Source organism: Dama dama, chromosome 4, assembly GCF_033118175.1.
Source record: "Dama dama isolate Ldn47 chromosome 4, ASM3311817v1, whole genome shotgun sequence".
Lineage (NCBI taxonomy): Eukaryota > Metazoa > Chordata > Mammalia > Artiodactyla > Cervidae > Dama > Dama dama.
The window spans coordinates 68,104,644-68,117,936 of record NC_083684.1 but is presented as its reverse complement, the minus strand read 5'-3'; the positions used below and the strand labels follow the sequence as shown (position 1 = coordinate 68,117,936).

The 13,293-nt window shown below is 42.9% G+C and overlaps 1 protein-coding gene across 1 annotated transcript; it reads right to left on the bottom strand.

The window, feature by feature from the left end:
* Positions 1-228: 228 nt before the first annotated feature.
* On the bottom strand, positions 229-7,392 carry LOC133051893 (cationic amino acid transporter 3-like). Its single transcript, XM_061136571.1, has 11 exons — positions 7,023-7,392; positions 6,260-6,418; positions 2,724-2,910; positions 2,420-2,532; positions 2,051-2,273; positions 1,743-1,882; positions 1,537-1,639; positions 1,158-1,354; positions 793-959; positions 437-545; positions 229-281 (listed from the first exon to the last, which is right to left on the bottom strand). Exons 1-11 carry the CDS (start codon positions 7,390-7,392, stop codon positions 229-231), a joined length of 1,821 nt encoding a protein of 606 aa, XP_060992554.1.
* Between the last annotated feature and the right edge of the window lie 5,901 nt (positions 7,393-13,293).

The following is a 13,293-nucleotide window of genomic DNA, read 5'->3' as shown; positions in this document are numbered from 1 at the left end:
TTACTTAAAAATTAGACAACATTAAAGTCTGTCCACTTGCAATAAAGACTGGGATGTAGATGCATACACCTTCACACTCCATGGAGGCTGAAAGTGTTCATGTGGCAGAAGATACCGCCTATATATGTAGGGATTCTACACAGCATCTGTGACCTTTGGTTAAGATGACTCAGCAGTAGGGGTGTTTTTGTCAAGAGTCTGGGAAGTGGAGACTGGTGGATGTTGCTCTTAGTTCTCCTCCAAACTGTGTCGGATCCCGTATCCAAAGTATATGAGAAATCCTAGTAAGGAAATGAGAAAATGAGAAGGATAAGTAGGCAGTCTTCTTGGTTACAAATGTTCAATAGGCCTCCTATTATGGTGGCCAAGAAATTTAGGGGAGCTCAGTTTGGGATCAGTCACTCAAGAGGTCTCTTTATGTCATAAAGCCACTTACCGATCACATTCCAGATGCCAAATATGGCCCAGGTCCCAGAAGTTATCTGCATCATCAAGTAAATGTTCACAAAGATGCTCACCAGTGGGAGGACAGGCAGAGCAGGGACCTGTGGGGCAGAGTCAGTTCATCCCTGAATACACCCCAGATGCCTGAATGAGAGACTCTACCCCACCTGGGCAAGAAGACCAGCTTTCAGATGGTATTCAGTGCCTACTCAGACTCTGCAGGTAAAGTACTGAGTGTGGATCAGAGAAGTGTCCATTGGTTTTAGCCTTTCCCCTCACTCCCTGGATGTTTAGACCATGAAGCATGTTCACTCAAGGTGGACAGTTTGGGCACATAAGGTCACTTACCTTAAAATAAAGAGGGATGGGGTTCTGGGGCTGCCTCCAGATGATGACCATGACCCCAATGATGAGCAGCAGCAGCAGCACAGCCACTGGTGTGTACCCAGAGTCTGCAGAGAACGCCTGACTGGACCACTGGACCAGGATGAGGCTCAAGATTATCATCAGGAGAACTACAGGGGTGAAGGTGGAGGAGAACAGGTTCAACTTCAGAAGCTGAAGATGTCAAGACCTTGAGTCACACCTCTCCCCAGGCTGCCCACCTCAGGAAGGGCCATGATATCACCAAGACTCCTCAATTGACAAAATACACATTCCCACACCATACTGTCAACTTCAGAAAATGACCAAAGGGAAATCCCACTGCTCACTGATTAGTGAGGCACATCCATAGACAATCTGGCCAGATTTCCTAGTGGGGGTGGTGCTGGGAGGGAACCACAGCCTCTTTAGAATGTTTGAGTTTCTTGCTTCAGGTTCAGAGTCCAGAGGATGTTCATGAAGGCCAAGCACCCCAACATCCTCCTCTGTGTTCTCATTCTTGCTCAAATTCTGGTCTGACTGGTACCTGAATTAGAGGTTTTAAGGCAATATTAACAGCAGCCCCTCCTTATCCAACATCACACAGCCTATTCCACATCCGTCCTGTCTTAAATAGAGCAGGGCTATAAGCAGATAGCATGAAGGCATAAGACAGTTACCTCCCAAATAATCTCTAAGACTCCCTACCAAGGTGTAGTGGGGTCTCACCTGAGGACAAGAACAGAAAATGCCACCAGCGAGTAAACAAGCAGGGTCCCGATTGACACGAGCTCCACAAGATCTGTGTACTTGAAGAGTAAAGCCATGAGCCCTAGAACGAGGGCACAAACAAGGTGGGGAAGGGAATGAGAAACAGCTGGAAATATGTAAGTGAAGTCGTGGGTTTCTTTTTTTTTTTTTTTCCTTTTTTTAACCTGTAAGATTTGCAGCAGACATCGCGGCCACGACACGGGTGCCTGTGCGGACATGGATCCGGGTAAGCACCCGGAAAAGGAGCCCATCCTCTGCCATCGTGTAGATCAAAGAAGGCATTCTGAACACGGCACTATAGAGTCTGGAAGAGAAGATGGAAACATGTACGGTCGTCGAGAAGCAGGACAGACTGGGGCTTCTGCTCTCTTGTCGGCTTGGGATAAGGTGTCTCTCTGTCTTCTCTTTCAATCCTAAGGGTTGGGAGATCTGAGCATGTGAGAGTAGACAGGGAGAAAGCCATGGCACTGACCTGCATATAAGAGCACAGAGGGTGCCAATAGCCACGAAGTATCTGGCGGGGAGCCACCCACTGTGGAGAATGGCTTGCGGCAAAGGGTCGTGAGGCTGAATCTGGTAGTAGGGCACCATGAGCGTGAGTGCCGCTGACACACCAGAGTAAGCCAAAAAGCAGATGAAGATTGTGATCGCGATGCTCCAGGGGATGGAACGATGAGGATTTAGAGCTTCTACCCCTGCAGAAAGGGAAGAAGTGTTGGGTCAGGAAAACACACTGGGTAAAATCCCCTTCCTTTTTGTACTCCACAATCATGTTTCCCCTAAGCCAGGGGCAGGCAGTCCGTTCCCAAACCCCAGATGGGACACACAGTGACCATGTTACCTTTAGTGACAACAACATCAACACCAAAATAATAGTAGAAACATGTAGCTGTTCCCTGGAGAATCCCTTCAATGCCAAAAGGTGCAAACCCTCCATAACCCAGAGGGCCCAAGCTATGGTGAGATAAGGAAAGAGAAAGAATATGTGTGAGGTGTGTTCAGCCATCTCTACTGAGCTTCTCCCTTCATACCAAAAGTCCTGGGCTCCAGGACTCGCTTCATCTGGATCCATCAACCCAGATATCTTTAGTCCACACCATAACAGCTCTGCATGCCCATCACTCATATATTATGGCCAATATTACCCTCCTAAGCCATAGATGTCTCTGGATTCAGATGTGTTCAGTTTGTAGTCCTGTTCTGTCAGCTTCCAGTTATACAGATCTCCCTTAATGAAGCCAGTGATGATAATGAAAATGAGAACCAAAATGTTTATTCCTATGGATAGTTTGATAACCAGGATGGACTCACGAATTCCCAGAACCAGTAGTCCTGTGGGAAAGATGTAATATGGAACACTCAAACTATTGATACATTTATAGACATACTTGTCATAGAAACACCCTTTTTCAACTATACAAAATATGACTCCTTACTTGAACATCACCAGAAGTTCAATACTGAAATCAGATTTATTATATTCTTTGTAGCTGAAGATGGAGAGGCTCTATACAGTCAGCAAAAGCAAGACCTGGAGCTGACTGTGGCTCAGATCATCAGCTCCTTATTGCAAAATTCAGGCTTAAATTGAAGAAAGTAGGGAAAACTATTGACAATTCAGTTATGACCTAAATAAAATTCATTATGATTATACAGTGGAGGTGACAAATAGATTCAAGGAATTAGATCTGGTAGGCAGACTGCCTGAAGAACTAGGGACAGAGATTCCTAATACTGAACAGGAGGCAATGACCAAAACCATCCCCAAGGAAAAGAAATGCAAAAAGGCAAAATGGTTGTCTGAGGAGGCTTTACAAATAGCTGAGAGAAGATGAGAAGTGAAAGGCAAGGGAGAAAGGGAAAGATATAACCAAATGAATGCAGAATTCCAGAAAATAGCAGAGAGAGACAAGAAAGCCATCTTAAGTGAACAATGCAAAGAAATAGAGGAAAACAGTAGAGTGGGAAAGACTAGAAATCTCTTCAAGAAAATTGGAGATATTAAGGGAACATTTCTTGGACGGATGGGCATGATAAAGGACAGAAATGGTAAGGATCTAACAGAAGCAGAAGAGATTAAAAAGAGGTGGCAAGAATACCCAGAACTATACAAAAAAGTTCTCAATGGTCTGGATAACCAAGATGGTGTGGTCATTCACCTAGAACCAGACATCCTGGAGTGGGAAGTCAAGTGGGCCTTAGGAAGCAATACTATAAACAAAGCTAGAGGAGGTGATGGAATTCCAGCTGAGCTACTTCAAATCCTAAAAGATGATGCTGTGAAAGTGCTGTATTCGATATGTTGAGCAAACTTGGGAAACTCAACATTAGCTTCAGGACTTCTAGATCAGTTTTCATTCCAATGCCAAAGAAGGGCAATGCCAAAGAATGTTCAAACTACTGTACCATTGCACTAATTTCACATGCTAGCAAGGTTATGCTCAAAATCCTTCAAGCTATTCTTCAGCAATAGGTGAACCAAGAACTTTCAGATGTACAACAGAGTTAAGAAAATGCAAAGGACCAGAGATCAAATTGCCAACATTCTTTGGGTCACAGAGAAGGTGGGAGGAAATAACAGCAAATCATATACTTCTGCTTCATTTGACCACACTAAAGACTTTGACTGTGTGGATCACAACAAACTGTGGAAAATTCTTAAAGAGATAGGAATACCAGACCACTCTACCTGTATCCTGAGAAATCTATGCAGGTCAAGAAGCAACAGCTAGAACTGGACATAGAATAATGTACTGGTTCCAAGTTGGGGAAGGAGTACATTAAGGCTGTATATTGTCACCCTGCTTATTTAACTTATATGCAGAGTATATCATGCAAAATGCCAAGCTGGATGAAGCACAAGCTGGAATCAAGATTGCCAGGAGAAATAGCAACAATCTCAGATATGCAGATGATACCAACCTAATGGCAGAAAATGAAGAGGAACTAAAGAACTTCTTGATGACAGTGAAATAGGAGAGTGAAAAAGCTGGCTTATCAGTGTTGCTGATGCCAACTGATTGTTGTTACAATGCAGGCTTCTTGATTTGCTGGTTTGTTTCACTCTGAAAGCTTTTAGGGTTTTCACTTTATCCTGATCTTTCCAAGTATGATTAGATGACTTTTATGTGCTGATTTTTTCCCCCCATACTGTTCAACATTTGAAGAGCCTTGTAAAATTGAAGACTTGTCCCTTTCATTAACTGCTGTTAATTCCCTCACAATTAAAACAAAATTAACCTTAAAAAAAAAAAAAAAAAGCTGGCTTAAAACTCAACATTCATAAAGCTAAGACCATAGCATCTGGTCCCATCACTTCCTGGCAAATAGAAGAAGAAAAAGTGGAAGCAGTGACAGATTTTCTTTTCTTGGACTCCAAAATCACTGCAGACAGTGACTGCAGCTATGAAATTAAGACACTTGCTTCTTGGAAGGAAAGCTATGGCAAACCTAGACAGCATATTAAAAAGCAGAGACATCACTTTACCTACAAAGGTCCATATAGTCAAAGCTATGGTTTTTCCAATAGTCATGTACGGATGTGAGAATTGGACCATAGAGAAGGCTTAGCAGCAAAGAATTGATGCTTTTGAACTGTGGTGTTGGAGAAGACTTTTGAGAGTCCCTTGGACAGCAAGGGGAACAAACCCATCAATCCTAAAGGAAATCAACCCTGAATATTCATTGGAAAAACTGATGCTGAAGCTCCAAAAGTTTGGCCACCTGATGGATAGAACTGACTCATTGGAAAAGATTCTGATGCTGGGTAAGATTGAGGGCAGGAGGAGAAGAGGGTGACAGAGAATGAAGTGGTTGGATAGCATCACTGACTCAATGGACATAAATTTGAGCAAACTCTAGAAGATAATGGAGGACGGGGGGCCTGGCGTGCTGTAGTCCATGGGGTTGACAAGAGTTGGCTATGACTTAGTGACTGAACAACAACAGGAAGCAGAGAAATAGTTGCCCAGGGCTGGCAGTCGGTGGTGGTGGACAAACAGACAGTGACTGCCCAGTGGGTACAGAGGTGTTGAAAGTGTTTGGAACTAGATGGAGGTGATGGTTGCCTAACATTACAGATGTGCTTAATGCTACTGAGGTGTACACTTTAAGATGGTTAATTATTGTGGCAATCTTCTCAGAATACATGTCTAACAAAGCAAGATGTACACCTTTTTCTTACACAACGCTGTATGTCAGTTATATTTCACTGAAGCTGGGAAAAATTACAAAGTGGTTAATTTTATGTTATGTGAACTTCCTCTCATTAAAAAAAAATCTTTGGCCTCAGTAAAAAGGAAGACTTGTTGGTCTAAATAAATGATTCTCAACTTGGGGTAATTTTATTCCCCAAAGGACATTGGCACTGTCTGGAGACACCCTGATTGCCACAGTTGGGGGTGGTCGTTGTCACTGGCAAAGTGTTGAGTGTCACTCAACACTCAATAATGATTTAAAAAAGAAATTGAAAAAAACTGAACAGTACCCCCACACTAAAGATTGATAAGCCCAAATTGTCAATAGTGCCAAGGGTGGAAAACAATAGTCTATGTCTTAGCTTCTGTCTCAAGACACTTCTTTCTATTTCTAATCCCCCATATTCTGCCATATCAAGCCTTTCCTACACCAGCTCCCACTCCACACCCTGCTCTACCCATCCTATCTTTGAGCTCTGTCTCACCTGTCATCAGCAGTACCAGGCCCAGGGCAAAAAAGTCTGCATATGTGGCCAGGAAGTAAGGCAGAGGCAGAGAGAAAGTTTCCTGTAATGCCTGAGAGATGTGATTCCCAACCAGGCTGTCAAAGACGTAACTCGAGACCCTGGCCAAGACGGCAGTACCTGCAGAGGCAGAAGAAGGGGTGTTCATTGACAAACAAGAATTGATGTGCCATAGATTCTAAAAACACAGATAAAATACTTGTATATAAAAATACCTGCTTAAAAAAAAAAATACCTGCTAAAAAATACAAAATACCAAAGAGTTTCTTTTCATGGGTTGGGGAGAGTAGACCCAAATGATTCACCAAAATGTCAGGTGTTTTAATATTTTAGGAGCAGATCAATGTTATACAAGAAAAGAAAACATGTCAGTGGGACTGGGAGGGCTAGGAATAGGCATGAAATTTGAAATCAAGTGGTAAAGGGAAATCCCAGGAGGGCAACAACTGAGCAAAGATTTCACGATGGTGAGGGGACGAGCCTGTGGGACATGCCTCCCTTTCACCCACTCCCTACATTTCCCTTTCCTTCTGGGTTCATTGTCCATCATTTGAGGACACAAGATAGAATCGAGTTGAATGCAGTTGCGGGGTCTTCCTGACACTATTATCAACTTCCCTCCATGAGGCCAAGCACAAAATGCTCATGAATGACTGAGGACCCAATCCTCCAATATAGTTTCCCAATCTTATGCCCTACACTATTTGCTGGCCCATTGTCTCACCCGTGACAAAGGGAAGTATGGAGTTCCAGCCAATGACGAAGGCATAGAGTTGACCCATCAAGACGTAGCTGAAGAGATACGCAGAACCAGAGCGTGGTACCCAGGCCCCAAATTCAGCATAGCAGAACCCAGACAACAGAGAAAACAGGGCAGCCACCAAGAATGAGATGATGGTTGCTGGCCCAGCAATGTACTTGGCCACTGCACCAGCCAGAATGTACATGCCAGCTATCAGCATCCTGCCCACACCCACGATCACCAGGTTTAGGGTCTTCAGATGAGCCACAGGTCTCTCAGACTCATCTATGGGTTTCAGTGGCCACTTGCGGATGAGCTTCTCATGAAATTGCTGAAAAAACTGACGCAACATCCTAGACATAGTTGAGGAGGCTACAGTCTGCTGAGAAAACAAGATATAAAGCTGTTAAGAATGTCCATCCACCCTTGGCACTGGGGGTCCAACTGTATGGAATATGGAAGTGATGGGGAGCAGGTGGTAAAGGGACACATTGGGCAAGTTCTCCATTTCTGAGATTTGGTTTCTATAATCATAGAGAAGACTTCTAATTTGTCTCAAAGTTACTGGAAAGTTTGCTGGAAAAGAAGTGAGACAGACTGGATTATGTCTCCCCAAATGTGCCCCTTTGACAGGTAAATTGTTTTGAGCTAAAGTTGATTAAGACCCATTAGACTCAGGAGAAGCTCTTTACCTCTCCCTTAACTATTCAAAATAATGCAGATTAGGGGACCTATGCCAGGAAAAGAGCTATTGCCACAGAGAACTTTTTAATCTCAGAAAAACTTACCTGCATGGAATGGGCAAACATTTGTTCACCAGGCACTTGCTCTTCTCATCTTTCTGTGCATGGTCTTCTTCCCATTTGAAGCCCCAGATCCCCACCCCTTTCTCTTTAACTCAGGGGGTCATATAAGCCTCAACTGTCTGGCAGTCTTTGAGCCTCAAAAAATTTTATGGGGCTCCTGTACATTTCAAACTAACTGTTCATCTGTCTTATGTTAACTGAATTGTTAGCTCAGCTGAAGAATCCATAAAGCCAAGTCTTCTGCCCCTACAGAAGCAAAAGCTTCCAACACAGAACCTGTCACACCAAAGGTGCTGAATTGGATAGATAATAATGCTGATTTTTTAATCGAAATCAACCAGTCCTGCTTGTCTGATTTTGCTGAAACTACATTTCATCTTTTTTCTCCTTTCCCCTGCAAAACAGGGCAAATTATCATTATTCCCTCCCCTCTTTGATAGGAGTGAAATGACTCTTTTAGGGGCTTGCTGAGCAGAGTGCTCAGACTCTGCACTTTTCTTCACCAAGGATCCTGAAACCTGGACACTTTCTGTTTCATTGTTTGCAGAGCGACATGGAATAGGAACTCTGCTCTGCGGCAGAATGAGATGACATTTGAGGGAAGGCACAGACTCTAGCCCAGCTCAGTCAAGGCATCAAACTACCATGGCCTCCCAACTGCCTGGAGGGAGGGGGGACTAACCTTCATTCTGAATCAGAAATGACAGGACTGTGTTTCCTGCTACTTTGGGACATGAAATGTCTCCTCACTACACTGCTCTGCAGGGCTAGGCTGACCCAGTGACCACCAGTTATGTGAGGGGGGCTTCCACCAAGTCCAAGTTTAACATTTTGATTAAGAGCAAGCATTCAAAGAGCCAGGAAACTCTGAATAGAACCTGGTTCTGTAAACACTCTGGCACTCTTGAACAAGTCATATACTTCTCTGGACTGTGTTTTCCTCTTCCTTAAATGCTGCTGATGAACCCTTCTGCACTGTGAGTAAGAATGTAAAATGGGGCAGCAGCTATGGATGCAGTATGGTGGATCCTCAAAAATGAAAAATGCATTTACCACATGATCCACTCAAGCCACATTGGGTGTACACCCAAAAGAATTGAAAATAGTGTTCAAACTCATATTTGTACACCTGTGTTCTTTAGCAGCATTATTCACAGTAGCTGAAAGTTGGAAGCAACCCAGATGTCCATCCATGAAGGAATGGATAAACACAATGTGGTCTCTACATACAGTGGAATATTATTCAGACTTAAACAGATAGGAAATTCTTTTTCTCAAATATATTTTATAAATTTATTTTTAATTGGAAGATAATTGCTTTGCACTATTGTGTTGGTTTCTGCCATACATCAGCATGAATCAGCCATAAGTATGCATATGTCCCCTCCCTCTTGAATCTCCCTCCCACCCCCCTACTCCATCCCACCCTTCTAGGTTGTCACAGAGCACCAGGTTGATCTCCCTGCATTACATAGCAAATTTCTACTGGTGATCTATTTTACATATGGTAGTATATACGTTTCAATGCTACTCTCTCAATTCATCCCACCTTCTCCTTCCCCCTCTGTGTCCACAAGTCTGTTGTCTAAAAAAGAGGAAAGTCTGAGGTATGCTATAATGTGGAAGAACACTGAGGACATTATGTTAAGTGATGTAACCCAGGCACAAAAAAGCATGCTATGATTCCATGCCTATGAAGTACTGAGAGGAGTCAACTTCTTAGAGACAAAGTAGAATGGTGGTTTGCCAGGGTCCTGAATGAAGGGTGAAACTGGGAGTTATTGTTAAACGGAGAGCCAGCTTTAGTTTTCTTCTTAGGAAAGAAGAGAAAAAAGATGTGGAAAAAGTTCTTAGTATGGGCTGCACAACAATATAAATATACCTAACAACACTGAACTGTATACTTGAAAATGGTTAAGATGGCAAATTTTAAGCTATACGTAATTTACCACCATATTTAAAAATTACTGCCAATAAGAAGAAATTGAGCCAACTTCCCAAAGTTGCTGGGTTAGCAAACCAATGGTGACTTAATATAAATCACCACACAGCCCTCCTCTGAGGACACCAAAATCCACGGATGCTCAAGATCCTTACAGTCACTGGGGCACCCACAGAGGAGGACCCTGCAGAATCAGAGGGTCAACACTACACAGGAGACTGACATCAGTGGTCCTCACTGTTCCTGTTCCAGGAAATCTTTGATATTGTTTGAGCACCAGTCAAAATATATGAGTCTTAGAATCTCCATGGCCTGATCCAATCCCCTGCATCACCAACTCCCACATAAACCTGACAACTCCCAGTTCCTGTTTTCATCTGGGAAATGGATCTCTCCACCCTCAGTCAGAAGCTCCACTGTGGCATTGCAGAGGTCTCTTTCAGAAGATGTGAACTCAGCACCCACTCTCCTACAGAGAAGGGTGACCTGAGACTTACTGGATCCTTGGAGCAGAGCCTGGAGCACTGGATCAGTCAGGGAGGCTGAGGTTAAGTCATGCAGGCCTGGAGCTGAGACATCTCTAAGGACCAAAGCGGGGAGTCCTGAGCACAGAAGATGGCCCTTACCCCATGTGTTGTTAGGGTGGAGATGAGGCTGGTCGGGTGGGGAGCATCTACAGTATAGCTATCAGCCTTGACCCTTCTGTGGTTACTTTGAGGGAGTGGTTCTGAGAGTTTTTTTTTTTTTAATTTTGTTATTACTCATAACATGATATTGACCAATTTTAACCATCTTTAAGTGTCCAAGAGGACTTCCCTGGTGGTCATACGGTAACATGTCTGACTACAAGGCAGGAGACCTAGGTTTGATCTCTGGGTCGGGAAAATCCCTTGGAGAAGAAACTGGCAACCCACTCCAGTATTCTTTCCTGGACAGAGGAGCCTGGTAGGCTACAGTCCATGGGGTCACAAAGAGTTGGATATGACTGAGCAACTTCACTTTCACTTTCAAGTGTCCATTTCAGTAGAATTAAATACGTTTGCATTTTTTGCAACCAAACTCCAGAACTTTTTTCACCTTGCAAAATATCAACTCTGTACCCATTCAACAACCATCCTGACTTTCTCCTTTCTGAGTTCCTGGCAGTTGTTGTTCTACTTTCTCTAAATCTGAGCACTCCAGGTGCCTCATTTCAGTGTAGTCAACATTATTTATCCCTTCCTGTCAGGCTTATTTTGCTTAGTGGAATGTGTACTAGATTCCTCTATGTTGTAGCATGGGTTATATTCCTGTCCTTTTTAATGCTGAATAATACTCTAGGATATGCACATACCACATGGGCTTAGCGATTTTTGATCAGTGGGCACTTGGTTTGCTTTCATGTTTTAGTTATTGTGAATAATGCTGCTATGAACAAGGATGTAGAAATATCTCTTCCAGAGTGTGCTTTCAATTATTCTGGGCATATCCTCAAGGTAGAATTGCTGGATCATAAAGTTCTAACGTTTTTATATCCTGTGATGGACAGGATGTTCACATATCGAGGAACGGGGAGGTCATTTTGGCTTATCCATGGTTCAGGCTGCACTGTGTGTGAACTAAGACAGTCTGTCCAACTCTCCCAGAACATCTTTAACCCTAAGGTAAAGAACATCTGTTTTGAAGATAAGAACGAATAACTCCCTTCTCATGGCATCCATGTTAACACTCCCTGGAAGATAAGGTTCCCTTCCCAGACACTAGGGTCCTGCTGTCTCACTGTCTATGTACTAAGTCTGTTTCTTTCTTTTTTTTTTTTTTTAAGTCTGTTTCTTTTGAAACTTTAAGGAATACACCCTGTCATGTTAATGTATATACTTTCTTTGGATGAAGTATAAGATTGTGCTTCAATGGAGCAGTTCCCCAGAGCTATCTGAGAGGGTACCCCCAAGCTATAGCCCTCAGTTTGGGTCAAATACACTTTTCCCATTTCTATTGTGTTTCTTGATTACTTCCCTGGACAGTTGAATTCACTGATCAGCAAGGACACCAAAGTAGACAGAGTGTAAAACTAGGGGACCCAGCTCACAGCCTTCCTCCCTCCCAGTAATTAGCTGATTTGTTTTTGGTTGCAGTAGGTCTTTGTTTGTGGGCACTGTCTTTCTCCAGCTGCAGCGAGTGGGGGCTACTCTCTAGGTGTCGTTCACTCTGTAGTTGCATTGTGTGGGCTTATCACTGCAGGTGCTTTAGTCATAGACTGCTGTAACTTAGTCACTAAGACATGTCTGATTCTTTCACGCCCCCATGGACTACAGCCCACCAGGCTGCAATGTCCATAGAATTCTCCAGGCAGTAATATTGAAGTGGGTTGCCATTTCCTCCTCCAAGGGATCTTCCCAACCCGGGGGTCAAACCCACATTTCTTGCACTGACAGGCAGATTCTTTACTGTTGAGGCACCAGGGAAGCCCAATCATAGACATGGCATTAAAATCTAATTTTAACTCCAAGTAGTTTAACAATATTATTTTTCCCAATCAAATACTGTTGTCTCACTTTAATAATTTTTGGTGAATAAAAAGTTCCCCATCTTGGGTCATGTAAATTATTACCTGTATGTGTGATTCTTTGTTATGCAGCTTATGAAATATAACTGAGCACTTATTGTATTCCAGAAGCTGTTTTAGGTGCTACAAAGCAAATGGTAGTCAAAAGTGTGATGGGAGTGAATGTATCTCCCCACTTTCAAACTCATATATTGAAGTTCTAAACCTTAGGACCTTGGAATATGACTCTATTTGGCGGTGAGAGGGTAGCAGGCAAGAAGGTCAGAGGTCTCCAAATAGGCTGAAAGTTTCAGACATTTTTTTATCTCTCTCCTAAGTGGCAGGAGGAAACAAACTACAAGTGTCAGATTCTTCTCCCTTTCTCTATACAAATTTAAAAAGAGGTTTCTTTTAAAATTCTGTGTTGCCATGACAACACCTGGTTCCATCTGAACTTAACTTTTCTCAAACCTTGAGCTAACCAATGCGCTTTTCCTATGGAAATGTTTTTCTTAACTTGAACCATATATTTACCTTAAACTCTGTCTTTCTTCAAGTCAGTTCCAGCTAAGACTCAGAACTGATAATGGCTCATCAAACCAGTATGTTTTACTCACACAATTATTCTCCTATATTAATGAAACTATATATTTGATTGGAAACCTCCCTTTCTTCAAGATTCATGTCAATCATTTTATGGCCCAGGTGACTCACATTGTGCCAATGTTATCTCAAAATGCATTTTGTGAGGGGCCTGGTACCACTCTCTGGGTTTTGACACATTTCCTTTCTCTAATTTGCAGCCTGCTAGTAGCTATATAACTTCCTGGGAAAACTAGCAGGGGGGCACTCTTTCTGCCCCCTTCTGATGACTATGTCAGAAGGTTTGTCTATTTCTTTTATACGTTAAATAGTTTATTATTATTATTAATGGTTTGTTAAAAAACTATATCACACAAAAGCTCTGAGTGATCAAGCCTC

Coding starts and splice junctions, on each gene's coding strand:
- LOC133051893 (XM_061136571.1), bottom strand. CDS start 7,392: ATGTTGCGTCAGTTTTTTCAGCAATTTCATGAGAAGCTCATCCGCAAG. Junction 2,911..6,259: donor CCTGGTACTGCTGATGACAG/GTGAGACAGAGC, acceptor TCTTTCCCACAG/GACTACTGGTTCTGGGAATT. Junction 1,883..2,050: donor CTCTGTGCTCTTATATGCAG/GTCAGTGCCATG, acceptor CTTCTCTTCCAG/ACTCTATAGTGCCGTGTTCA.